We start from the raw sequence: 27,866 nt of genomic DNA on the forward strand, positions 1-27,866 counted from the left end.
AAAAATTGTGTTTTCCCCTTTCTGTGATTGCTTTAACTGTTTTTCTAAGTGTTCTGTGCAGAGTATCTAGCTGGCTTTGAAATCTTTTCCCCTAAGGAACTGTGCTTTACGAATGCCATTTTTACTGCAGTGTAATGTAAAATAGCTTGAACTGTGTGGAAGTCAGAGTGACACTCGTGTGGGTCACACAGTGCCGTGGGGCCCTGTGAAGGAAAAGGGTGCAAAGGTAGTGTAATTAGAGATGGTTGTGCAATTGATCCAAGCCATCTATCAGCTCATCAATGAGAGGGCAGCTGCCACTTGGAGCAAAGTGGTTGCTGAGCCTGAGGAAAGGCTTTTGCTTCCAGGAGCCTTCCAGTAATCAGCTGTCCTGGGATGAAGTGGGGCACAAAGGGTCTATGATTTTACACAACCTCTGGCTGTGCCATCATGATTCTGTTTGCTGGAAATGAAAGCTGCACTCTGCAAACACTAATTTTAATGGCTGTGTTGGGCAGAGACTCTTTCCAGGAGCATGCAGCCAGCAGTGGGAATGGCAGGGAGCAACTGATAGAGCAGCTCGCCAAAAGAAGGCTGAAGTGAGCTATAAGGAGCTGGCATAACAGAAATTCCGTTTTAGATGAAATATAAAATGGCTTTTTTATTGCTAGGAAGATGACTGGAGCTGTAAATACTAGAAATGCAGTCTCCCCATGCCAAGGAAGCTGTGGATGTGTATTCCGGAGTGGTACAAGCAAAAGCAGTAGTTATGTGCACAAAGACCAACCTTGTATGTTACTCTTCATGCAAATTGTGGCAGAAAACTGGAAGGACAAAAATTGTCCACTTTACAAGAGACACTATCAAAGAGTTTGTAACACTGCAAAAGAAATATTGCTACAAAATCCAAAGCATCTTAGAATAGCTTCCCTAAGATGTTTTCATTAAAAGTGTTAAACCTGCTAACTGTTCATAATGAAAGATGAAGAAGAACTTTCACAAAATATTTCTGCCTGGCACTGCCCATTCAATATCTACCTCTACTAGTCCTAGTCTAGTTTGGCTACTGCATAATTTTAGCATTTAGCATAAAACATGTGAAGAAGTGTCATTTACCTGGCTGGTGAATGTATGACGAGGGATAACATTTGGTTTTACACTGTAATGCAATAAACCCCCAAGTTAGTGATTAAATCCTGCTGTTGGTTCAGTGCAGCAGCATATTGACTGCTTCGTTGCTGATCCGTTCAAAGAAATCTGAATTCTAAATTGCACCAAGTTACTTGCAATTGTACTGGCACTTGCTTTCCCTTCCAGCCTTCCTAACTGGTTGACAATGTTGTACTGTGTTTTTACGCTCTCCTCTGGTGGTAGCAAATAGCAGAACTAGCAGAAGTCAATCTAAGAATAAAAATGCTGAGTTCTGTTTGTAAATGAGTACCAGCGTTTCCTTGTAGGGTTCAGCGTCCTCCTTGGCTGCCCCACCCGCTCGGTAATAAAGGATCCCGTAATCTGCCGGTTCCCTTCATTCCCTCTGTCTCCTTCCAGGCTGATGAGCTGTTAATGGGGGTGCAGCTCCCAAAAAAGGAAAAGCAGGTCTGTAGGAAAAGGCTGAGACTCCCTTTGGAGTCAGCCTGGAAAAGAACCAGCCTGGTAAGGAGCTGTCTGTCCTAGCCCAGAAACAAACTCTATGTACAACAGAAACCATCCTTCGATCCTTCAGGCTGCTCAGAGCCAATAGGGGATTTGGATAAATGGGTGTTCAGAGGCAAGCTGAATGAAGAAGCATTTGCTGCTTTCCTCAGATATAACTTTTGGGGATTAAATAAAATAAGGCTTCTCTTCCCCACCATAAGCCCACCTGATCCCACAGTTTTCCTGACTCAGTGTGTCCCAGAGTATCTTGTGAGTTTAATCAATTACCATGCAGAATAACATGATGATGCTGACAAACTGTAGTACAAGTAGCTGAGCAGCCTGCTGATACTGCAGTACAGGAACCTACAGCGTGCTGTGCACCTGGCATTTCAGATTACCGAGGGAAAAAGTTAGTTAATTACCGTGTGTAAGGAATAACAGCTCTGATGAACCCTGCCTGCAGGGAGGGTGGGTGTGATACTCAAGTGATGGCAGCAATATCCTCACACTGACCCCTGTGGATGGGAAAGGGGAGCTTGTTGCTGGAAGGGCTCCTTTTGTGCCCTACTGAAAACCACCAGCCCTAAAAAACAGCATCCCTTCCTTATCCGTGCCCTCATAACTCCATTGTTCTTCTGTGGGAGGGAAAGGGCACTTGTGCTGGGAAACTGCCTGCCTTGAACTTGTCACAACTGGAAACTGCCCCCTTCCGTTCCTGGGAACAGCTCCTCATGATTGGAAGCACAGATCCATGAGGAGCTAAGGTAGCCTGGCAGCTTAGGCATTACTTTATCTGCATAAATATTTCAGTTTTGGCTTTCCATCAGGTGTAAAAGATCTTCCCACCTTGTCATTATGCCTCTGCAATCTGCCCCATGTGCAGTAGCAGAAAGACCACACCTCTCTCTGGCCCCTCTTGTCCCTCAAAATGCAGGAGTGCATGCCAAGCGCCCTTTATTCCAAATTCCCCTTCGTGGAATGAACCCAAGGGATGTGTAAATGTTTTTTTCCTTGGAGGGAGGTAAATGGGGAGCAATGATGTGGCTGTTGAGTGGATCATGCAGCAGGACTGGCATTTCCATGGTAAATGCAGGTGGTGGGTTTGTGGGGGCTCTTTCAGTGTCTGCTATTTTCTCCTCAACTTCCCAAATCCAAGAGCCAGGGCCTCATTCTTCTAAGAGGACCACAGAGATGTCCCTGGAAGTAGGAACAGTTTTGTTCCCCTGCATGTTTTTTGTATGATTTCATTGCAAAAATGTGAACCTGTAAACCAGACACTCCTTATAATCAATTAAGCTGCTTTTATTAATTATTTGCTATTTTCTCTTACTGTTGTCTTTATAATCTGCAAGAATTTGTATAAAATTTTGGCTTCTGACTGTTTATATCATGCATTGCAAGTATTTCTTTTCCTCACTGGAATCACCAAACATTCACAATTCTGCATCTCACTTCACTTGCAGTATTAGTCAAATATCTCAGTGAAGTGTAACTGTTTGAGCCGGGGAAAAAACCCCAATCTTTGCTTTACTGAAGAGTGAACTTGCTTGTTCTTTTGAATTCTTGTTTTGTCCCTTGATGAGCACCTTTTCACCGTGTCCTTTATGTTCTGTTTAGTACTGCAGGACCCTGCTGGCACCAAAACCATCCTGTCTTTTCTAAATTATTGACAGGTACACAGATTGCACAGAAGCTATGTGAGCAATGTATGGTGACCTAAATTGACCTAAATGGAGGAAAATCCTTGTGCTGCAGCTAAACTGAAGCTGAGGAGGCACGCTGAGCTTAGAGCCAGGCTGCAGGCACTGGCTGTTGCCAGGTGTTAACAAGAGAGAAAAGACCAAGGCCACTGGAATAAGTAATGAACAAGCAGTATTCATCCTTCTAAGGGTATCCTTAGAAGGATTATACTCTGAATAGAGTAAAAAAGTGTATAAATCTCATATCTGAAAGGAAATCTTAGCAAACCACCAGGAAAATAAGCTTGTGTCTCATACCTATGTATACTATCAGATGCATGGGCCCCATCTGTTTTGGGGATGTTTTTTTTTTCATTTTCTGCATACATTATAAATTGTTCTTCCTGGTGAGATCCCAGCATTTTCAATAGCACAAGTACATCCCAGTATTTGCTTTTGAATATTCCCCCACCTGCAGCCCTCTCCAAGAGCAGCTATTTGTGGCTGACACCTTAAAGACTGATGTTCCTTCAGAGGGGGTGTCCAGAGGCTGCTATGGGGCTGGTTAGGATTTGTGCTGAACACAGGGTTGATAACACAGAGAAGTTTTTGTTATTGCTGAGCAGGGCCCACACAGAGCCAAGGCCTTCTCTGCTTCTTGTGCTGCCACCCCGGTGAGGGAGGGAGGAGGCTCAGCCCAGAGAGGTGATCCCAGCTGACCAAAGGGATTCTCCAGACCATGTGGCATCATGCTAGAATATAAAGTGAGGGAAGAAGGAAAGGGGACACATTGGAGTGATGGTGTTGGTCTTCCCAAGTGTATTGTTTTGGCAAGGCCTGGTTTTTGGTAGTAGGGGGGGGCACAGAGACGGCTCCTGTGGGAAGCTTCTGGAAGCTTCCACCATGTCCAGCAGAGCCAATCCCGGATGACTCTGAAGGTGGACATGCTGCTGGCCAAGGCTGGGCCAAGGAGAGAGGCTGGCAATGCCTCATATTTGAGAAGAAAATCAAAACAAAGTGCACAAAGTTTTTTTTTCTCCTAGCCAGAGAAGAGGAGGAGGTGAGAACACGTGAGGGAAACAACGTGGAGACACCCGTTCCCGTTCCCGTTGCTCGGAGATACCTGAGCGGATCCCGTTCCCGCTGCTCGGAGATTCCCGAGGGGATCCCGATCCCGTTCCCGCTGCTCGGAGATTCCCGAGGGGATCCCGATCCCGATCCCGTTCCCGCTCTCGCCCGCCGTCCCCTCAGCGCCGCGCGCGCAGCGCCCCCTGCCGGCGGCAGCGCCCACGCGCGCACGGGCCCCGCCCGCGGGTCTCGGCCGCCGCGCTCTCGCGAGAGCGGCCCGCGTGGGCCCGTGACGGCGGCGGCTCCGCCCCGGGGCTGCTCCGCGGCGCTGCCGGGGCCGCCATGGCGGCGGGGGACGTGGAGTCCTCGCTGGAGCTGAGCCTGACGGGCTCCGGGGCGCTGCCCGGCGCGCTGCCCCCCGCCCGCTCGCGCATCTTCAAGATCATCGTCATCGGGGACTCCAACGTGGGCAAGACGTGCCTCACCTACCGCTTCTGCGCCGGCCGCTTCCCGCAGCGCACCGAGGCCACCATCGGCGTGGACTTCCGCGAGAGGGCCGTCACCATCGACGGCGAGCGCATCAAGGTACCCGGGCCCGGGCCGGGCTGGGGGGCAGCGCCTGGCACAGCGCTCCAGCGGCCGGGAGAGCGGGATGGCAGAGCGGCCGGGCCGGGCCGCGGCCCTGGCAGGGCTCTGCCGGCCTCCGCCGTTGCCCGGAGGCTCGGCTCGGCTCGGTTCGGTTCGGCGGGGTCGCGGCGCCAGCAGCCGCGGCTGTGCCTGCCCTGAAACTGTTCCGCTGCCGGCCCTGCTCCTTTGGAAAGGTCGCCACGGTGCAGGGGTCTGGGATGTGAACTGATGGCTGTCCCTAGGCCAGACCTTCTCCTGTCTTCGATCAGATGCTGATCGGTAATTCATCCTGACAGTGCACTTGTATATAGATCTCTTAGCAGTAGCTTAGTCTTACGTGTCCCCGTTATCAGCAGCGTTTTGCCTCCGAGAAATTTTGCATCTTTGTTCATCAGACACCACAGTGTTTTAACCTTCAGCACCACAGAGCTATGTAGGTGCCACTGTTATGATCACTTTGCATTAAAAATATTAGGAAATTGAATATTGGTCAGTATTGAGCAGTGTGTTTCAACTTCTAATTTTTAGGACTCTGTGAAGTTTGCCGTGTGATGATTGTAAGCATCATTTTCAGAATACTCTGTAACAGCTTACAGATGCAGTTTGTTTACTAACGTGGTTTTAAACAGAATCCCCATCTGCTTCTCTAATACAGCTTGTTTCTATGAGGAAAGCTCAGTTGTGCAAAAAAAGGAAGTTAACAGTGGCCTTGAGCTTGTACTTGGACATTTATTATCATCAGGCCTTATAATTACAGCTCATAGTTATGTAGCCAAAAGCTATGGTTTTTCCTTGCTCATTTACTGATTAAAGAGATTATGGAGGATACGTAAGAATAGGAGAACCAATTTGCTTTCCTACTCCTGTGGGATTTTTATCTCATATCCTTTTTCAACTAAACAAGAATTTCTCTGACAGCTGAAATTTTGTACTCCTGTGTCCCGACAGAGGAGAGACCTCCTGAGGGATATTGTCTTGTCAGCACCATCTTATTCCCTGGCATTTTCATCACGTCTGAATGATGCCTGACCTTTGTTGGAGAGAAGTAAAGAACGTGGCATAATCCACAGCTCTTAGGTGCTTCACATAGGTTATTGTGCCATTCTGAGATATGTGTTTCTATAGATTGTTTTGCTGCATTTTTTGAGAGTATCATCTGTAAAAGAAAGCAGTTCTGGTTGAGGAAGGTGGAGAAGTGAAGGAGGCTGTTCCGAGACACATTGCCTTGTGTGAGTTCTGTTTCAGCATTAAAGGAATAAATGTTATCCTTGTGGCCAGGACCCTAGTTCCCAGTGGGAGTGTGGTCAGGTTGGAACTGATTCTGGGTGGTTTTGGCAGCTTCTCTCGCTGCTCTTCACCTTTCTCACATGAAGCAGTCAGCTCCAGCAGCACCAGCAGCACCAGGAGAGAGGAGCTCTGATGAACTAAATTATTGTAGTCCTTGCATCCAAGGAGGTTATAAAGTAGTGTCTTCTCCCTTCCCCCAGCCAGCTGGGTGGTTCTTTCCTGTGCTGCTACAGCAGGAACTGTTTCCTTCACAGCTGGGAAAGTGCTGTGTCATTGGCAGGGACACAAGCACCGTTCTTCTCGCTGGTGGTCTCCCACACGGCGATTGTGTAGCATTCCGAGGCATGGGAACAAGTCTATTCCTTGTACAGCAGGCTGACAGCTTCATATCTCACGCTGATGCCTAAACATGATGAGTGAATTAAAACTTTCAACAAATGCATCTGCTGCCTTCTAAATTTTCTTCTTCCTCAGTTGATCTAAGCATTGAAAATTGAAGAAAACAATGATGTCAGTCTTCACTGACCTACATTAGAGAGCAAAACACAAATGAAATTCAAATAAGAAAGTCTGAACATCGTGTTCTGTACCTTTGAGCTATTCCAAATTTTCTCCCTTTTTAAAGGAGACATAGCATCAAGGCCAGTTATGTTTTTACCAGTGTGTTATAAACCACACGTACAAAGCGAGTCCTTGTTTAGAAAAGAGCCTTTCTGGATCCACAAATCAGAATCAGAAGGTGGGCTGTGATAGCTGAGTCAGTGTATTTAATGTTTTTATGCCATTTGTCTTTCCTAGGGAATGTGACCAAGTGGTTCTGTCCAGTTTTATTACATGAATTATGCTATTAAACCAAATATTCAAACTGCATATTTTAAAGGGCTGTGATAAAAACTATGGTTCCCTGAAGATGGGTGTTACTGGACTAGCAATGAAATAGTAATCTTAATGTTCCTTCATCCGTGCACACCCATTAACCCATGAACATTTTCAATGTTGTTTTCCAGAAGAGAAAATATTTGGGGTGAGAGGCAGAAACGGAACCATTTCCTCAAGTTCACCTTGAACAAGGAAAAAAAGAAACTTCTGAAGTGTGTAGTTTTCAACATTGGGAAAGGATTTACTTCTCAGTGCAAATGACTCAGTTGATAATGCCCTTCAAGCTTGAATGCTGCATGTAAATGAAATTTTGGAAGAGCTATAGTTTCAGCTTCACTTGCAAGTTCTGTAAACCTTTAATTTAATTTCTCTAAAATGAGACAGGTTGCAACTGAGTACCATTTCATGAGATCAGAGCCAGGGAAAGTTGCCTTGCTTTTCCTGACACTCCTAATGACCCCCTCAGAAGCAGCACACAGGTCTTTGTAGGTGTCTGGACCAAAAGCTGCAGAGAACTGGACTGGGCTACCAAAGCCAAGCTGCTCTGATGTTCTCATGCAAATTCTCAGCTCCCCTGTTGCAGCCAGTAGCTGCCATTCCCACCTGCCCTGCTCTGAGGTTTTTCTTTGAGGATGGGTGACCAGGGCTGAACATAATACTGCAGAAAAAGTCACACCATCTGAAACATCTTTTACTCTTTTTTCTCAGTCTGTCACATGGCTGATTCATAACATCCTGTGATTGACTCGTGCATCTGGATTGTCATCCTTTTAATAATTTCCGACCTGAGGAACGCTGTGCTAAAGAAAAACTCCTTATTGTCACTCACTGGTATCAAGACTGCATCTGCTTCTATTCAGTTTCACTGCATTTCCATTGTTGTAGCTTTCAAAACAATTTTATTTGATACTCTCTATCACTGATCCATCTTCTTGCTCTTGGCAGATTTCCCTTGCACTTGGGCTTCCTTTTTTAATATAAAAAGTCACTGGTTAAAGTGGTGAACAAGACAACTTGCAAGATACTTGCAGTTTCTAAATAAGTTCTACTGAAACTTTTGGATCAAAGGAATGCAGAGCTATGGTAATGGGAGAACAGTTTCAACAATTACATAGTGCCTGTGACTTTCATGAGAACAGATTAAATTTCAAATTTATCTTCACTGTTTGCAGAGCACTTAGTATTCCTTGAGTTCTGAGTCTCAAGGAAAACTCCTTTTCATTCCCAGGGAGAAAAAGCTTGATGCTCAAAAGCCGCAGTACTAATCCAAGTGCCTCAGCCATCAGTGATCAGCTGTACAGGACAGACAGGGAGCCAGGACTCAGCTTTTTCCCAAGAAATCAAATGTCTTTCAGGTGTTTCATTATCACCAAGGTGTGTGTGACAGAGCCACACACCAGTTTATTTCTGACAGTGTACAGGTGCTGTGGTGCTGTGGGTGAGGGCGTTCTGACTGCTGTGCACTGCATTCTTGTCTCCTGAAGAGCAAGTTTGTGCAAACATTGCTGTCCACAGCTCTGCAGCGTTCTGTACGTGTCTGAGGACTCCAGGCTTCCATTACACAGGATGATTCATGTATTTAAAGTTTCTACTAGCTGTTGCTTACATCTGCTGGTGCTACAAAGCTTGTTTTGTTTTGTTTTGTTTTATTTTGTTTCAATCTGGACCCCAGAAATTTGAAAGTATGTCAGCTCTTCTGAATGTCTTTCTGTTCTGACTATGCTTCTAGCACCTGTGCTCAGTCTGGTTTGGACAGAAGGGTGTGTACCTGGAAATGTCAGTCACATGTTACGTTAACAGGAGGTTTATGGTTTTCCTTTTTTTTAAAATTTTTTTCTTTTCTGCATGCCTTGGTACTACAAACCACAGTATGGTCCCAGTTAAAGCACTAAATAAGCAGGTTAGATGTTCATCGCAGGAGAGTTTGATTCCAACACACTGCAGAGAAAGATTTCTTTGTCCTGTCTTTGTTGGTGATGTTGAAATCAAGCATGGTTTGATTTCTTCCTGCTTTTACATGGCAGTTAACATCATGCTAACTACAAAATTTTGGGGAAGATGAGATTATTTTTGGAAATAACAAAAATCGTATCAGCTGATGGTTGTATTGGGAAGTAACACTTACTTAATTTTCAAATGGAAGTGCTATTGCTAAGACTTCAGGATTTATTTTTATAAAAATCTTTAAAAATACGGGCTCCAATAAACTTTCAGAAATTTGTAGTTTCTCTCAAGTGTCACCATTCCTCCTGGCCTCACTCGTGAGCAGCTTTGAAAGTTAAAGCTTCTGAAAGTGTGTGAATACAGCAGTTGCCTTCAGCAGCAAGTTGTCAATATCATTAATTCAGAGGAGTAGATTTCTGTGATCGTGTAACTCTTCTCACTCCAGGTGATTTGTGTTATTTTCCGAGATGAGGAATGAAACATGTTTTGCCCTCCTTGTCTCTGTGCTTTCAGATCCAGCTATGGGATACTGCAGGCCAGGAGCGCTTCAGGAAGAGCATGGTGCAGCACTACTACAGGAACGTCCATGCTGTGGTGTTTGTGTATGACATGACAAACATTGCCAGTTTCCACAGCCTGCCCTCCTGGATCGAGGAATGCAAACAGCACCTCCTTGCCAACGATATTCCACGGATTCTGGTTGGCAATAAATGTGACCTGAGAAGTGCTATTCAGGTGCCCACGGACCTGGCCCAGAAGTTTGCTGACACTCACAGCATGCCATTGTTCGAAACCTCTGCCAAGAACCCCAATGACAATGACCATGTGGAGGCCATATTCATGACGCTGGCTCACAAGCTTAAAAGTCACAAGCCATTAATGCTTAGTCAACCCCCAGATCATGATGAAATTCATATAAAGCCCGAACCAAAACCTATCACACCCTGCTGGTGTTAGGCCACATTGTCACTGGTTATCACCTTGTCTTGTTTGCAAGTGCTTCAAAATTATGATCTTTGGCAAAGTTACAGGTTTTGGTAGCAACTATAGCAAATCTCTTTGGCACTTTAATGTGTTTTTTATTTTTATTTTTCTTGGTGTAGATGTGCCCATCTTATGCTCTTGCACTTTGTAATTGTACTTTCTGAATTACTAAAGTTTCACTATAAGTGTATGGGAACATACTTTGTCAAGTTTTGACAAAGCACTCCTAGTTGAGCTCTTGCTGCCTGAGGTTGTTCTCATCATTGTGGTAAGATTATAACTAGTGTGCCAGTTTACTAATACTTTTGGTTGCTACTTGTGTTGGAATAATGTAGGAGAAAGAGCCTTTTGTGACCACCAGGGAACTTGGGTTTTGGGTCAGCAGGTGGGGAGATTTTTGGCATGTGAAGGAATATTAGGTGGCTACTTGGAAATTAGAAAGCAGGTACCTTTTTATTATAAAAGCAAAAAAAAAACAGGTCTGTGAAAGTTTGCGCTGCCAGTGTCAGTGCAAACTGCTAGGCTTTGGCCTGTCCTTCCACTATGAACTTGGTCTGTTTCTTCATGGCAGTGGTAATGGAATTAACCAACTTCTCCCTACCTCTACACAGTTATTTGATACTTAAAACTTCATTAATTTTTCATAATTAGCACGTGATACCAAACGATGTTATGTTAACCCATATTATGGAAATTACTGTAGCACAGGATTTGGGGTGAAACTGGGACTCCACCTGTCCACAAGTTCTCTGATCTTACTAAAATTAAGTTACATATTTCTGAAGGTGCTGTATTTGAGTCGGGTGTCTCAGGGGAAGTAAAAACTGGAGTAAGTAAAAGATGTAGGGAATTTGGCAGAAGCATGCTGCTTTTCAAAGATGGGGTTTGCAGGGCTTTAAGATATCAGGAGTGCTTCTCAGATATCTTGAAAAGCCAACTTGATAATATATTTCAGGAATGGGAATGCTTAGGAATATGGTACGTTCTTAAAATATTTCCAAACACAAACTAAATTTGGTCTTGAAATATGGAATAAATGTACCAACGACATCATCTGTTACAGATTTTTGAGGGAAAACCTGCATGTATAATGTTGTGACTGTATGTAGGGCATCCTTGGCATTACTAATGTGAGCTAGTAGGGATTAGATGAGGGAAAAAATTCCTCTTGGACCACCTTTTTCTGTGTTCTCATAGTTGCAACTGCTTTTCTCCAGTCCTCTCTGAAGATCAAGTTTCATAATAAAAATGGTGCTGAGTTGCACATAGCTGCATAAAGTGAAATGTAGGCCATAGAGTGCAATCTGTGACTTCATTCACGTGCCATGTCAAACAATGCTTTGTGACTTAGTTTTTGAAGTATAAATGAACATTTTTTTTTTTAGTTGGCAGTGTGTAGCATGTGTTGCTTACTGGAAACTCAGTGGAAGGGCTAGTTGAGAAGCTGCCACCCTAATGATCACATTAGAAACAAATTACTGAAACAAGATACCTGTTATTATGTAAACTATTACAGTTCCTAAGATGTAATTTCATTGCAACTTATACAGAAAAAATGCATTGACTTTTTTCTAGATTTTGGAAGACCCTTTAATTTGGTCTTATATGATTAAGATGTTTAAAAAGGATCTAAACAAAAGGTAGTACTTTTTCCTGTATAAAGCTGCTTCAATTGTGACAGTATTTTTGCTTAGGAAACATTTGTAAAAGGAAGCTTTTGTATTCACTCTGAACCTTACATGACTAGAATTTACAGTCGTTTCAGAAACAATCACCTTTTTAACACTAGTGTCCTTAATGATTTCTTTAAGAAGATTATTGATTTTAAAATGATGTTTATACTATGGTATAAATATGGTTTACAGTCCTGTTGGACAAATTGTTTTTCACTCATGTCCTTAATCCTTTTTCTGAGGATCCTTCTTAATTATTTGTATACTAAATATGTCAGCAAGTTTTTGTGGGTTTTTTTTGTTTGTTTGTTTTTGTTTGGTTTTTGTTTGCTTTATTTGTTTGTTTTAATAAAATATCCCAGAATTAAGAATTTTAAAGTCAGGTTGGGGGTTGGGGTAAGAAAATCATGTAGCTGCAGTGTTCCTGTTAAATTTGATCTGAAACACCTGCACATCTTTTAAGTTTTATTTGACTTACCACAACTTGTAAATAAGGGCCCTCATGTCATGAAAATTGTGTGCAAATGGTGTGCAAGTGTGTAATTCCATGTTCAGCACAAAGCATGTTGTAATGGTTCTGCCATGGAGGCAGCGTGGTCAGTAATGCAGGGTTCAGTGTTGCTCCCTGGCTTTCAGTGGTGATGTTCTGCCCACAGGATGGATATCAGAGTACTGAATACTCTGTCTGTGTATTTACACCTTACCAGAGTACTGTAAAGTTGTGTTCTTTTGTATGTGCTGGGGGCAGGCAAGGCACAGTCCCAGGAAACTAATAAACGGGCTTTGCCACAAACTGTTACCACTTGTTTTCAATTATTATAATAGAAATGATAATATAATTCCATATGGTTCAGAAATGCTGTGAGGGAGTTAAAGGAGTTTCTAGTTTCTGTCTGTGTGGGTGACAGTTTTTACATAAAAGACTGTCACAATACTTGGACTACTGTCACTGCTTTCTTGCAATGACTCCGGGTGATTTTGGGGCATCTGAAGCACGCACCTGATGCTTCAGAGGTGTGTTCAGTATTTATTTCAGATTCCAGAAGAATGGGAGGTGAAACAACAGTTACAAAAAGAGCAATTACTGACCCTTGGATGTAAATCAAGACTCCATTACTCTTGTTCTCGTCTCAGCTTGTTCAGAAATAAAACCTCTTTAACTTTTATAAAGTTGTTGAAAATCATATTTCGTGTCCCCTCGGAGTATTTTCACTTCACCAGAATGTATAATTCTAATACTCTTTTTTTTCCCCAGAGTCCTACTTTTGAGGTCATTGACTGGTGTTGCTTAACATTGCAATTCCCACATAAATGTAGAGCCATATGTTATTTAAAATAATAGCAATATTACTTATAAATGGCAGTCTGGTTTTTCTGGGGAAATCAACACAACACCGAGACGTAATCTTAAATCTAAAGTCATAAATAACATCAGAAGTTGCCATTACTCTAGGACTCACAAAAAATACCGCTGTTGTGAGGATGTGGGGTTTTTTTTCTCCCTCCTCTGTTGATGCAGGGTTCCCAAAGGAGGCCTCAGTTACCCAGCTGAATGGATCATCAGTGAGGGCTGTGAAGAGGCATTGAGAGAGGAAGAATGGCTGCTGGTGTCCAGGGGTGTCCTGGGATGCACTGGGCTCTGCACAGCCTCCCACCTGCCAAACAGAAGCACGTGCTGAAGGCAGCTCCTTGTAGTTCTGGAAGCTATTTCCAGAGCTCAGAGAAGGGCAGGTGAGAGTACTGGTAACCTAGGGACATGCCCTGAGGGGCACAGTCCCTGACATGAGTTGTTTTCTGCCTTGCTGAATCATCACTGCTTAATGGGAATCACAGATTACTGAATCCTTAGCTAATCATTTGGAATTAACGGAACACAAATTTCCCAGCAATCCCAGTGATCGTTACAAAACCCCAAAGCAGAGCACAGTCCTCTCCCTGGTCTGCATTTAACAAATAGGCTGCTCTGCTTAGGAAGAAGCTCTTCCCTCTGAGGGTGGCGAGGCACTGGCACAGGTTGCCCTGAGCATCTGTGGATGCCCTAGAAGTGTTCCAGGCCAGGCTGGGTGAAGCTCTTTGCATATGAAAACCAAGAGTCATAAGACCCTGATCTTAGCTCAGTACTTCCTTTTCTGTTATTATTTTTTACTGTTTGCACTGCCCCTTTGGAAAGGTCACAGGCAGAAGAAAGACTGGTGTGAGGCAATATGCTAAACTCCCTCTTTCTGAAAATAGTTAGTGATTTACTGCTGAAAACATCATGCTGGGCCTCTAAATCGGGACTCATAAAGCAGAAGCTGCATTTGCAAACCATGTATCCTCTCCAAAGCCTGGTCATCCTCACATCCTTCACACCCACTCCTCCACAGGAAAGCATTTGAAATGCTCAGGGGGCTTTGAGGCGCTCCTTGCCCTTCATAGTCCTCTGTCCCTCAGGCCTTTGTTCAACTGAGGAAGGGCAGACACAGAGAAAAAGACTCAACTGACCCTAAAATACATGAAACAGCTTTTCTATTTACTTCAAGTTATTTTTAACACACTCAAAATAGAGACAGTGAAGAGCTTCTGGCTTCAGCAACCACAGATTCAGCTGTAGATTAAGAAAAGCATGTGCTCATCAGAGAGGGTGTTCAAGTTCCTGTGGATCCTCATGACTACCTTGGGGTGCTAGCTGCTTCAATTCTGAGCTAATACCTGAGTCACTGTGATGCTGCTGTTAGAAAGCACAAATGCTGGCAGCCCTTGTCTTTGGCTTCAAGGCTCACAGTGCTCTTGTCAAATTGCATCTGACCTGAAAGAGCTGATTTCACTACTTTCATCTTTCATTTCAATACTTTCATCTGTCATTAAATAGGTACATTTCATTTCTATGCATGATGAGAGTAGAGGGTAAATCAAGACAGTAAGATATATTGGCTCTATATATCTAAAATGATGGCCAGAAAACATGTGTATTCACATCACCATAGCATGCACACTTGTGCCTCATAATGCAACACTTGAGGGAGTGCTGTGTGGAATTCCAACCCTTTGATGTGTGCTCCATGACACTGGTGGGATTCAGCTCTAGCAGCTGCTTTGAGGCTCCAGCTCTCAGGCTTTATGGGTGAAGAACCATTGAATGAAGCAAAAACTTGGGTCACTTGGGGCTGGGAGGCTGCCTGCATCAGGCAAAATTAGAAACACAGAAGCAACTGCTCTAAGATATGCTTAGAGCAAAGAATTTGGAAGCTGAAAACACCATCTGTCATCCTGAATCGGTCCTGTGGTTGTTGGGTGGGGAGAAAGGGCTTAGCAGTATTGGCATGTACTGTTCCACCATAAACATAACTTATAATAACAACCAATATTGACTAAAGAACAAAGTGATGAGTGTAGTCAAAAACATGTAGTGGACAGAAGCCAAAGGATGAAAGATGAACCATGAAACAAAGTAATTTTAAATTAAGATGGCGTAAATGTCAAGTCAATGAAAGAGAACACACATTTCTGTAACTTGAAGGAAAAGAAAAGAGAGGAAAAGAGAGGGAGGAAAAGAGAGGGAGGAGACATTATTGCAACAGCTTAGAAAGTGCAAGTGAAACTGCAGTTGGTTAATGTCCTTGGGTTAGATGTACCTGAAGAGGTGCAGGACAAAGCACTTCCTCTTTTTATGGAGAAGCACCTAAGGAAGGCTGGGAAATGCTTTAATGGGCATCCCTCCTCAAGTTAGAGGTAAATTAGAGGGAAATTTAGCAACTTTTCCCCATACTTACACACTGTTGCTGCTGGAGAATCAAGGAATCATATCTCACTTTGGAAGGGACCGATAAGGATCAGTGGTTGGACTCACTGATATTAAAGATCCTTTCCAACATAAAGAAGTCTGTGGTTCTGTGATCCTAGGAAACAAGAAATCACATAGTCTGACTCCAAAAAATGCATGTTGTGTGTCTTATCTTAGATGGGGTTTCTACTGAGTATAAAAACCAAAAACCAAACAAAAAAAAAAAACAAAAAAGGGCAAAAAAGGGAATATTCCTCCTCTCAGGTGCAGGCAAATACCACTTCCTGTTTTCAGGATATATCTGTATTTTGATTAATTGGTACTACTGCCATCCTTTCCCAGCTCTTTTAAGGCTCTCTTCTGTGGACTGCCTTGCATGCTTAATGAGCAAGACCTATTGTGTTCCCCACCCAAAATGTTTTAGGCCAGTTCAATCTACCTGTAGTGAAGATTTACTTCAATCACCAACTGCTTCATGCAAAACCAGGGTGGGCTATGGGGATACACAACTGTGACTTTGTATCCCCTGTTTTCTTTGCCAGCAAAGGGGAAACACACTTGTGCCCAGCAAAGGCTGCCCTGAGCCTGAGCTGCACCAGCAGCTCAGCAGCACCAGGGAGGAACTGCACCAAACATGTATCTAGGAAAAATAGAAACTCAGATACCAATAAATAAATAAGTAGAAATAAATATGTCTATTTTAAAAATCCCAAACGAGCTCGCTGTCAAAGATGCGCCTGAAAGGGTTCCCTGATCCTCACCAGGATGGAGATCCCTCCTCTTTCCCTCCTCCTCCCCTCCTCCTCTGCACCTCCTGCCCCTTCTGTTGGGGAAATGACTTCAAAAAATACCTTGCCCTTAGTTGAACATTAACTTCCAGAACCAGCTTCCCTGATTAACCTCCTGATTACACGGGGTGATTAGCTCTGGCCACTGCTAATGGCAGGCTGGCAGGCTCTGCCTTTATCCCCCCGTGGATACTGTGTGCCTTGTCCTGTGCGTCAGGGAGCAGGGCCATGTTTGTCTCAGCCTACCAGAGGTGGGGAAGCTTTTTCTGATGTAAATGCCCTGCCTTTGTCTTAAAACAAGCAGGGCTGACACCAGGTGAGCACAAAATGCTTGGGTCCATAACAGGGGTCTGTAACTCCACCTGACTGACTCCCAGCAGCGGAAGCTGGGCGTGACACAAGCCATGGAATATCCCCGGAGATGCAGGCAGGCTCTGGGAAGGTGCTGCACCTCGCATGCTAAATATAGCCCTGGAAACTGCAGTCGGGAATTTATTTTCTGCAACACTAACCAAAGAGGGGTTAACATCAAACTGATAATCAGTTTCCACCAATTTCCATTCTGCAGCTGTCCTTTTTCTGGAAACCCCCACTTTTGTAGAAAGAACTGTGGAAATCATCTGTCTATGAGTGACCTGCAATACTTGCACCACTGGAGGGACTGTGTTAGAAATAAACCACCTTATAGCTGCTGATAAATCAATTGCAGACATTTTTATTCAGAAGCAGCACGGAGCATACTCCTCTTTTGCACCCCAAGAGTTCAGTATGTGCTGCGAAGGCTGTTTCACCTGCCACACCTGTCACTTAATGCCACGCCAAAGGCTTTCAGAGCTGGGCTGGGTACTTGGATTGTGTCCCAGAGCTGTGCCAGGAGCACCTGACCTGACCTGCAGCAGCCATGGTGGCACTGCCACCCTCCTCCCAGGAGCTATATCTGCCTGTGCTGATGGAAACAGCACAGCACCAGAGAAAGGACTGGGGACGTGTTGCTCTGCACTCTCACAGTAAAAAGCAAATTGCCCTGTTCAATCAGCAGTCAAACGCTGTTGAATTATGCTCAGTACATCACACTGCAAGGACCGGCTACAGAACAGCACTTCTGGATGGGACCATAACGCCCAGAAATTATGCACAGGCTGAGCAGTGCATTGTAGCAATGTAAAATCTGTTCTAGACTGACCAGAGCCACTGCTTTCAGCTACCAGTGAGCCCAATACCCTGTGAGGGTGTCTGACTTTCTTTTAAGAAGAGCAGTTTGTGTTAAACAAGCAGAAACTCCCCAGCATTCCATTGCAGATGGTGTGGAGCTGTGCCAGAAGCATCTGAGGACAGGGAGAGCAGTCACACTGGGTGCTTTGATGCCTGTTGACAGGCACTATTTCAGAGGAAAAAGCACAGCATCCCATTTTGAATCACAACATTTGAATTAATATATTAAAGCAATTCAGACATTAACACCTTCAAATGAACAAGACACCAGCAGTGTTTTGGCTGGCACAGGAGGGGACTGGACCAGGTTATCCCCAAACATCCCTTCCAACCTCAACCCTTCTGTGGCTCTGCAGGCAAGGTAATGAAGGTATTTAGAGCCACAGTCGGGAAGAATGTGGCTACAGTGGCACATAACCAAGCCTCCAGCTGCCAGAGCAGGGCCTGCAGGCCCAAGTTAAGCTGGGGACAGCTTCCCTGGACGAAGCTGGGCAGTGGAAGAAGCAATATGTGACCTGAGAAGGGCTGTGGAGGGAGCCTGGTGGTTAGGGCTTCTCTCTCAACCTGAGATATTCCCAGACATTGATAACTGTAATGGTTAAAGTCAGCAACAGGTACACTTGGCAAGCACCTTACACACACAGAGGGGTGTCTCTGTTCACTGGGACTTCCTCAACATGTGGCTAAGAGTATTTCTCTGTTCCAGATCACTAAAAAAAGCTGTGTAACATCTTTGCAGAATGCTCACAGAATCACAGAATTGTTTGGAAGAGACCTGAAAGGTCATCTCATCCTGACCCCTCTACCACAAGCAGGGACACCTTCCCCTAGACCAGGCTGCTCAGAGCCCCATCCAGCCTGGCTTTGAGCTTTCAGGGATAGGGCATACACAGCTTCTCTGGGCAATCTATGCCAATGTGTCACCACCATCACAGAAAATAAAATCTTCCCAATGTCTAACCTAAACCCACACTCTTTGGTTTAAAGCCATTTAGGTATTGGAGTCCCTTTACCAGTATTATGAAAAGGACCTCAGTCTTTAGAGAAAAAAAAATACATCAATAACAACTCTTCTCTTGGGACCATGAAAGGCACCTTACTTGCTGCAATTAGAGAAGTTTTATATGAGATCACTCCTGGAGTTCCATGCCTCATGGTGGGTATCACTTATCTACTACCCACTTTCTCAAGATGGGAGCTTATTTCCCAGGCCCTGTTCAAATGCTGTGCTAATCTGCACCAAGGGTTAAGTCATCTACCACTCCCTGCTCAAGGCCTGCAGGCAAGATCAACACTTGACATTCACCTAAAAGCGAAACAGAAAGAACAAATGGGAGTTCTGTGTACTTCTGAAAATCACAGAACCTGACTGGAAGCTGTAGTTCCTTGGTCTAGAGGGACTACAAGAGGTCCCCTAAAGAAAATACACAAAACACTTTTGTCTAGATCTGTAATGCATTTTAGCAGAATAGGCCCTAAAATAAGGATTTCTTTTAAACTTGCAATCTACAAAGTCAAAATTGGAAAACTTGTACTGAATTTAGAGTATTCAAGTTACTTTATAAGAGGAGCTACAGCAGCACCAGTTCCTGCCACATTCTATAGTTACACTTCAGTGCTAGAACTAATCAAGTACACCCCACACAAGCCATATTTTGATAGAGGTATCTGAATGGCACTATTAAGGTTGCATATCAAAAACTTTACTTGCCCCCATTCCTACCAAGAACAAAAGGAAAACACTCTGAAGCTCAAGGATGAAGGGTGTCCTTCATTGTCATCCAAATAATTCATGCACTAAGAGGGAGAAATCAAGATAGCAGTCGAAGAAAAAGGACTTGTATTTAATACTTAAATGCCTAAGGCTAACAGCTATACAAATTACATGATGAATTCTAGTGAAATAAGACATGATTTAAGTACAAAAGCTGGACTAAAAAATGCACTCACTTTCCAGAAGCAATGAAGTATTTTCACTGTACAAATTCTGAAAGTTCAAAATCACCTGCAGATGTTTCCCTCTGCACTGTGATCTCTGCTCAGTGCTGGACATTCACTAGCTCACTCTGTGTGTGTTTTTCAAATGGCCAAGGAAAAGCGCATAACCACCTTTAGAGATTAAGAACTGATTGCATCTCTCTTGCCACATTTGAACAAAATGTTCAGCCACTTTTTCAAGTCATTCTGATGTATGGTGGAGGTTTGGATGTGTCTTCTTCTGCATCTGCATCCTGGGCTGGAAACCGATCTGTGAAGGTAAAAATTCTCCCCCCCGGGCCTGTGTGAGAAAAGAAAGTGAAAAACATTAAAAATGCTATAGACATCTGCACAAAAGCCTGAGTTCCTTTTGGTTATCAGGATTTTGGCCTGGGATGTAAACCTTATTCAGAATGCTCCTTCCTCATCCCTGGTGAACATCCAGATACGTGGAGGCAAAGCAGTTACTCACTTGGTACAGCACAAATCATTTCCACAGCCTGGTTTTGGTCCTCACTAGGCTGCAACCATTCCTATGGAGAAAACAGCACCATCAAATACCTCTCCTGGAAATTTGTTCAAGAAGATACACCTGAACTTATTTTAAAAGCCCATGCAGTCCACACCTCCTAACACGTTTTAGTTTTAAAGTTTAAAGCAACCTCACATTACCCATCAATGGTCAGGAACAGCTGCCTTGTGGCCTGCACCCTTTGATTCCTTACCAAACCAAATGGCTGGATGCACATGTTTGATACACAGCACCAGAACTGCTCTAGCAGAGAAGCAGTTAGTGTTTACTTATTTATTTACTGAGCTCACTTAGCAGAGATGCTGTGGGCCCCATCACTTGAGGTAGAGCCCTTAGGAATGAGGAGTAAATTACACATATCAGCACCCCAACACTGCACACACAGCGCTGGAGATGCTTTTATTACTGGATTTGAAGTTCCAGCATCTAAGTACCACTAAGTCTTTGTAATGCTGCACCAGAAGCAACTGGTGGCTCAGAGATGAGAGGAACAGTTTTTGAGGATAGCAAAATTCATAGGAAACGTGGCCACAGTAGCTTCAGCACAAATGGTTTGGAAAATAGAGATAACTTATATTAGGTCTTAGATGAGACTGTAAATTAGAGGGAGATATTAAAAGGAAAAAATATAAGAGATATAAAACCCTTCTAATATCCCACCTAATTTCTTAGAATTAGGCCTGCATGACTGTATTGCTATAGGACACGAGAGAACACAAGCGCACACCGCTGTTCTCAAGGTGAAGGAAAAGGGGAAGTTTATTTTCTGACTCTAACATTTATAGATTTCCAAGAGTGACAGCGGATTGGAGGGTGACAGTGCCACCTCTCCAATGACACTGGACAAACCAACAGTCTATCAGCTTTCTTTTCCTCCATAAAGGAATGCAAAACAATGGGTTATTTACAGCAAGTGTGTGACAAAGTTTGCTACAAGAATGTCAACATGAGAAGGCTTGGAAAACCTTAAAAGCCCAGGGTGACATGCCTAAGGTAGGATCTGCGGCTGGGTTCATAGGAGAAAAGCCCACCTTGCCCCGGGTTTCTTGCCCTCCACCAACAGTGAGTAGGGATCAGCCTGTGCCCTGGGCTCCCCACTCACCATGCCAGTGAGGCTGTCATAGCAGGAGCAGCGGGGAAGGCTCCGGCAGCCCAGGTACGCCATGGCCAGCACAGCAAAGGCACTGCAGACGGACACAGCCAGCATGGCTATGTTAGCGCCCTGGACAACCTTACTGAGCACGAACCTCTGCAAACATCAACAGAGATGGTAAGGCCACATTCAACAAGTGACACACCCCACCAACAGGAAATCTAGTGACTGCCAGAATGCTGTGATTGCGTGATAGATTGATTCATAGTCAGTGTTATTTGAGATTTCTCTGTGCTCTGAAAAACAAACCAAGTAGGAACCTCAAACTGAGCAAGCAGGGAAATAAGGCTGCTGATGAAATGTGAGATGCTACGCAATGGCAATTAGGTTTGGAAATAGCTTTGACAATGAGTAAAACCCAAAGAATGGCTGTTCTTCTTCACACCGAGCATGAGAAACATTGCTTTGCTGCACTGCACCTTATAGCAGCCTGGCCTTTTGATTTTGTCCTGCAATAAACTAATGCTCATCTTGATCTCTCTGGAACGCCTTTATCCCTACAGCGAGCAACTGCTTGTAGACTGGAGACACAAAAGGGCTTCATTCCTTCTCTACAGCTGTTCTGGGGAGGATACACTTGAAATAACACCAGGTTTAACCAGCTGACCCATAACTGCTGTTACTTCATCACCTGAGGTGCTTGTTGGAAAGATTCCAGCCTTGCAACCACATCTCAAAGCAGGCCAGGGATGCTCTCAGCACCTCTCCCTGGGCAACACCAGTATTTTTTCATGGCTCAGCCCACACCTCCCCTTTGCACAAAGATGCAAAAGCAGCCAACCTGACCTAGTGTCAGCCCTCCTACAAGTCTGGTTCTGTCTGTAAGCCACATCTGGCATTGCCTGCAGATTAAGCGTGGCATGTTCCCCAGTAACAATCATGGTATCAGTACTTACAGTATGGATAACATGGACTGGGGCAGAACTCAGCTCCTCCTCTTCACCATAGCTCAGTGTCAAGGAGCTATAAACTATTACAATGAAGATGGCGACACAAGAGATTATGGAAGCAACTACCAGTACATTCACCTAGACAGACAGAGAATTTCAGTGAGAAAAAGAAGGGGAGCAGGAATCAAAGCTGTCCTTGGGCAAATACAAGCATTACACTTGTATGGTAGCCTCTGACCATCCATAACACTGCAACATCCCCAGGAAAAACAGGCACTCAGAAGCCAAACACAGAGAAGTGGAGGTTTTCATAATATTGAGTTTCTGAGTTACAGCTGAGTCCTGAATATTAATCAGAGGTGCCACTCAAAGACCTCTAATTTGCATACAATATCCTCCCTTGGAGTTTACACAGCTCGAGAAACCCACCTAGGAAATGCAAACCTCTTAACTCATTTCAAATTTTAGTGTACACAGTGCTTAAGAACATGAAGGACCACCAAAAGAAAACCATTGAAATGAAGGGTTTTTACAGAGTTTTGCTTTTTATTAGGCCCAGTGCCTGTCTGCTGCAGCAGAAAGCAAGGTAACGCTGCATCCTCCTCTTGGTTTATAAAGACAGCAGCCTTTATGAAGATAACTCAAATAAGCTCTTAATTCTGCAGGAGAACCAGTCAGCTCATTCCCTCCTCAAACTGTTTTTGATTGCCCCAGCATTTTTCCCCTGTCCCATGCACACAAACACCCATCTGCCCCTCTAGCTCACAAGAACTGGATTCTTCCTCTGCGAGGAGAACAAAGCCAGGACGCCTGGGACTCCCATCACCTGCAGAGCACAAAAGGAGATGGTAGCTTAGGAGACCAGCATCAATTCAGAAGATAAACTGCTACAGAGTAATGAAAAGTAATGAAAAGCATTTTCAAGGCTTGGATCAGAGTAACTGCTGCATCAGAAATGGGAATAGAATTGTTCATTTCTTCTGTTTTCCTCTGCATCATCTCCTGGATGCAGGACATGGGTGACACACGCCTTGCCCACTTGCCACCCACACAGCCTTACTACTGCTGACCCAGAGCTTCGTAGGTCAGGCAAAATAATGAAACTGATTGAATAGCTCTGATTTAAGGTGCTGAAAATGCACCTTGCTTTGCCAAGTCCATGTGCACCTTGGAAAGCAAACAAAGATGCTAATGAGAGGAGCTAGGCAGCCTCTGCCCTGGAGACAGCTCTTCAGTGTCATTTCCTTGCAGCATGGCTCAGCAGGGTCAATCAGGGTGCTGAATGCCAGGGAGCAGAGATAGCTCTTGCCCACACCTCACTGCAGTACCAAAATTAGGGGCACTGTGCTGTGGGACACAGGGTCATCTACCTGAGCAGAGGATAAGGTGTTCCCCTCCTCATCTTTGGTGGCCCCTCTGTGGTCACTATGCTTCTGCCAAAAAACCCCAGTCAACTGTCACTATGTCCCATTTTCTACATTATCCAGCAGAAATGTATTTAATTTAGTTCCTTCAGAGGAAAGTCTGCTTACACTCTTCTGCCTATACCATTAAAAGGAAACTTTTATTAATTGAGTTCAAAGCATAAAACACGGGAAGAGCCAGCAAGAAATCCTGGCTTGCCACCCACCCCCAATATGAGTACTAGTGGGTAGCAGTGGGGGAAAAAAAACACGGCAAAACAAAACATAGAAAACATAGAAGTTTACCATGCCAGCCCAAATTGGAGCTCTGGTTTTGCCCAGCTGGGACTCTGTTCTAAAAATGCCATCTATAAACCCACTGGTGACACAGACGGTGCTGAAGGCAAGCTGGAACATCCCCAGCACAACCATGCTCCTCTGGTTAAAGATGAAATATCGATACCGATCCATTCTGCTCCGATTCCCACACAAACCCTTGAACACGGAGACTGGCGAGCTGCACCAGGCCCTTGCAGGCTCAGAGAAAGCAAGGCTCTTCCTAGGCAGGGGAGAGAGAAGGGACGGGATCATCGGCTGCTGCTCGCTGCCGGGAGCAGAGCTCAGAGCTCCCTCCTCAGTGTCCGAGGGCAAGCGGCCTTTTGGGAAATCCCCGGGGCCGCCGCTCTGGGCCAGGAGGCTGGAACATCATTCATTCCCTGCCGCTGGAGCGGAATGTGCGACCGTCACCTCAGACCCAGCGCTGACCTTCCCCCGCCGGGGTTTCTGCTACCCCCAGAGCTCAGGGGTGCCCAGGCTCTCTCCCAGCCTGGTTCCTGCTGCCCTCAGAGCTCAGGGGGGCCCAGGCTCTCTCCCATCCTGGTTCCTGCTGCCCTCAGAGCTCAGGGGTGCCCAGGCCCTCCCCCGCCGGGGTTTCTGCTGCCCTCAGAGCTCAGGGGTGCCCAGGCTCTCTCCCATCCTGGTTCCTGCTGCCCTCAGAGCTCAGGGGTGCCCCGGCTCTCTCCCCCGCCGGGGTTTCTGCTGCCCTCAGAGCTCAGGAGGTGCCCCGGCTCTCTCCCAGCCTGGTTTCTGCTGCCCTCAGAGCTCAGGGGTGCCCAGGCTCTCTCCCAGCCTGGTTCCTGCTGCCCTCAGAGCTCAGGGGTGCCCAGGCTCTCTCCCCCGCCGGGGTTTCTGCTGCCCTCAGAGCTCAGGAGGTGCCCCGGCTCTCTCCCAGCCTGGTTCCTGCTGCCCTCAGAGCTCAGGGGTGCCCAAGCTCTCTCCCCCGCCAGGGTTTCTGCTGCCCTCAGAGCTCAGGGGTGCCCCGGCTCTCTCCCGTCCTGGTTCCTGCTGCCCTCAGAGCTCAGGGGTGCCCAGGCCCTCCCCCGCCGGGGTTTCTGCTGCCCTCAGAGCTCAGGGGGGCCCAGGCTCTCTCCCGTCCTGGTTCCTGCTGCCCTCAGAGCTCAGGGGTGCCCAGGCTCTCTCCCATCCTGGTTCCTGTTGCCCTCAGAGCTCAGGGGTGCCCAGGCTCTCTCCCATACTGGTTCCTGCTGCCCTCAGAGCTCAGGGGGTGCCCCGGCTCTCTCCCAGCCTGGTTTCTGCTGCCCTCGGAGCTCAGGAGGTGCCCCGGCTCTCTCCCAGCCTGGTTTCTGCTGCCCTCGGAGCTCAGGGGGTGCCCCGGCTCTCTCCCAGCCTGGTTTCTGCTGCCCTCGGAGCTCAGGGGGTGCCCCGGCTCTCTCCCAGCCTAGTTCCTGCTGCCCTCAGAGCGCAGGGAATGCCCAGGCTCTCTCCCATGAGGAACTAAAGCTCCGCACCTCTCCATGAAGGCACTGCTGCTCCCTTGGGGCGGCCAGCACCGAGCCCCGATGCTCCCCGTGGCTGCTGCCGCTCATCGCACGCCCTCTCCAGGGGCGGCTCCAGCTCCGTCTCCCGTATGCCCCCGTGTGCCCTTGTTCCGTTCCGGTCCCACCACGCCCTCACCTGCAGCGGCAGCGGCCCGGCCGGCGCTCCCCGGGCAGCGTCGGGAGAGCTCCTGCTCCTGCTCGGCGGCCGGGGAAGGGAATTTCCTGCCTGTGTCCTAAGAGGCCCCCGACCCGTGCCCTGACCAGGCAGGGCCGCGGCTCCTCCGCCCGCCCTGTCCCGCCCTGCCGGGAGCGGCTGCCCCGCCCCAGGCACTCTCGCGCTGCCGGGACTGGGCCTGCCACCCATTCCTGCTCCACAGCAACTGAGCCTTGTTTATCTCTTTACTTCTCCCTGCCGCTGTAAGCGCTGCTTCACACGATACACATTTGCAATACTGTGAGCTGGGGAAGGTGGCACAGGTTGCTCAGAGCTCCTGTTGGATGCAACATGCCTGAAAGTGCTGAAGGCCAGGCTGCATGGGGTTTTGGGTAACCTGGTCTAGTAGAAGGTCGGGGAGCAGAACTAGATCACCTCTAAGTGTCACAGATATCTTGTATGAAAAATCCTTTCCTTAGGATTTTTCCTCCTGAGAAGCTGAGAGGCCTCTGGAACAAAATGTAAACATTGATTATCTGCCTGCTGTGGAATGCAACAGGTGGATCTGGGATTGGCCCATGTTAGATGTTCATAATTAATGGCCAAGCACAGTGAGCTGGCTCAGACAGAGAGTCCAAGACAGCGGCCTTTGTTATCGTTCTTTCCTATTCTATTCTTAGCTAGCCTTCTGATTAAATCCTTTCTTCTATTCTTTTAGTATAGTTTTAATGTAATATGTATCATAAAATAATAAATCAAGTCTTCTGAAACATGGAATCAGATCCTTGTCTCTTCCCTCAACCTGAGACCCCTGTGAACACCATCACATCTAAGATCTGTCCCAATCTAAGGCATATTCTAAGAGTCCATGAAACTCCACACATATTGTTAATGACTTCTATGATGGGTTCTTTAGATTGACAGGCAAAGGTTCCCCTGGCACATCAGCGCCCACTCTCTGTCGGAAAGAGCAAAAGAACCTGTGCTGCTGACAAGAAAGAGCCTGGGAGTGCCCTTGATATAGCATGAACCAGTGTGTGCCCAGGTAGCCAAGAAGGCCAAGGGCATCCTGGCTTCTATCTGGGATAGGGCAGATAGCAGGACCAGGGAAGGGATCATCCCCCTTACTTGGCACTGCTCAGGCCACACCTCAAGTGCTGTGCTCAGCTGTGTGCCACCCACTTGAAAAATGATTTTGAGGTACTGGATTGTGTCCAGAGAAGGGCAAAAAAGCTCATGAAAGGCATAGAAAACACATCTTACCTTTGAGGGAGCTGGCGTTGTTCAGTCTCAAGAGAAGGTGCAGGGAGGACATCATCACTCTCTCCAACTCCCTCAAGGGAGGCAGTAATAAGGTGGGCATCAGTCTGTGCTACTGTGTCTGCAGTGAGAGCACCAGAGGAAATGGCCTTAAACTGAGACAGGGAAAATTCAGATTAGATATTAGAAAATTTTTTCACTGTTAGGGCAATTAGGTGTTGGAATAGGTTTTCCAGAGAGGCAGTGGAGTCACGCTCCCTGGAGGTGTTCAAGAGGCATCTGGGTGAGGTAGTTTAGGGGTTACAGGGGTAGTGGGAGGGGGATGGTTGGACTGGTTAACCTTGAATGTCTCTCCCAACCTTGACAATTCAACAATTCTATGATTCTAACATCCCCCCAGCACCTCCAGCCAAATCCTGACAAGCACACCACTAAAACCTATCCCAGAAACATTTTAAAGAAACCAGCTCACAGGTCAGGCGCAGTTTCTTTACATAAACCCACCGCACCTCCACAGGGTACGGGGCTGTTACACCAGGGCAGGACTCACACACAGCCGGGGGGGAAGGCAGGGCAGGCTCTGGAAGCGCTGCCCCCTTCCTCACCACTTGTTGGGACCAGGACATTGCTCTGGCTGCCCTGGGTGATACAAGGCCCTGGCAAGGGGCTCAGAGACCTTGGCATGGAGTAAAAAACACCTGTGCCGTGAATTTTAACCCATGGAAACAACTTTGTGTCAAGATTTACAAGCTACAAGAGTTAGAGTAGAATAATAGTTAAGTTGTCACAGGGTGAAAAATAAGAATTTTGGGGATTTAGGATGGGGGTTCAAGAGGCAAGATGGAGGAATCTGGGCATGTCCTATCCTCCTTCTTCTTGTCCACCATCTTCTGCTGCGATGGTGGCACTTCTGGATTGGTTTAGAGCAGAGACAGACTGTGATAGGTACTGGAAAATTATTGTAAATAAAGTACACCCAGTTCTTAGTTTAAAAATCTAACACCACCCCAAGGGCAGTGGCTGTGCCACAACCTCACCTGCTGGACAGATCTCAGCAGGTGGAAAAAGAATGTATAGATAAGAGAAAATAAACAACCTTGAAAAGCAGAACCGATGGATCTCGACTTCCTCCTTGGTC

The 27,866-nt window shown here is 46.0% G+C and overlaps 2 protein-coding genes across 5 annotated transcripts; one reads left to right on the forward strand and one right to left on the reverse strand.

Annotated features, from left to right (window-relative positions):
- The first annotated feature begins 4,642 nt into the window (after positions 1-4,642).
- RAB33B (RAB33B, member RAS oncogene family) lies at positions 4,643-12,557 on the forward strand. The gene is made up of 2 exons (XM_071452504.1): positions 4,643-4,949; positions 9,615-12,557. The coding sequence occupies exons 1-2, from the start codon at positions 4,707-4,709 to the stop codon at positions 10,056-10,058; spliced, it is 687 nt and encodes a 228-aa protein (XP_071308605.1). The 5' UTR covers positions 4,643-4,706; the 3' UTR covers positions 10,059-12,557.
- Positions 12,041-27,809, reverse strand: LOC139602573 (uncharacterized). Of its 4 annotated transcripts, none has more exons than XR_011683303.1 (7): positions 23,783-25,065; positions 22,840-22,899; positions 22,080-22,211; positions 21,133-21,279; positions 19,971-20,031; positions 15,511-19,799; positions 12,041-13,413 (listed from the first exon to the last, which is right to left on the reverse strand). XR_011683303.1 is itself a non-coding variant. In XM_071452503.1 (7 exons), the coding sequence occupies exons 2-7, from the start codon at positions 23,945-23,947 to the stop codon at positions 19,696-19,698; spliced, it is 669 nt and encodes a 222-aa protein (XP_071308604.1). In that variant the 5' UTR covers positions 23,948-24,035; positions 25,451-27,809; the 3' UTR covers positions 12,041-19,695. The 4 variants fall into 4 exon arrangements, 2 of the variants coding, with proteins under 2 accessions (XP_071308604.1, XP_071308603.1); XM_071452503.1 differs by adding an exon at positions 25,451-27,809 and having other exon boundaries at positions 12,041-19,799; positions 23,783-24,035; XM_071452502.1 differs by having other exon boundaries at positions 12,041-19,799.
- Positions 27,810-27,866: the final 57 nt, after the last annotated feature.

Source organism: Agelaius tricolor, unplaced genomic scaffold, assembly GCF_023055355.1.
Source record: "Agelaius tricolor isolate 1412-34295 unplaced genomic scaffold, bAgeTri1.0.p SCAF_34, whole genome shotgun sequence".
Lineage (NCBI taxonomy): Eukaryota > Metazoa > Chordata > Aves > Passeriformes > Icteridae > Agelaius > Agelaius tricolor.

What these genes read in the sequence shown, in the direction of transcription:
- RAB33B (XM_071452504.1), top strand. Translation starts at nt 4,707, where the DNA reads ATGGCGGCGGGGGACGTGGAGTCCTCGCTGGAGCTGAGCCTGACGGGC. An exon ending in TCGACGGCGAGCGCATCAAG is followed by an intron (nt 4,950 to 9,614) that starts GTACCCGGGCCC and finishes CTGTGCTTTCAG; the next exon opens with ATCCAGCTATGGGATACTGC.
- LOC139602573 (XM_071452502.1), bottom strand. Translation starts at nt 24,067, where the DNA reads ATGATCCCGTCCCTTCTCTCTCCCCTGCCTAGGAAGAGCCTTGCTTTC. An exon ending in CTCCAATTTGGGCTGGCATG is followed by an intron (nt 22,900 to 23,782) that starts GTAAACTTCTAT and finishes TGTGCTCTGCAG; the next exon opens with GTGATGGGAGTCCCAGGCGT. An exon ending in ATGACAGCCTCACTGGCATG is followed by an intron (nt 20,032 to 21,132) that starts GTGAGTGGGGAG and finishes TTTTCTCCATAG; the next exon opens with GAATGGTTGCAGCCTAGTGA.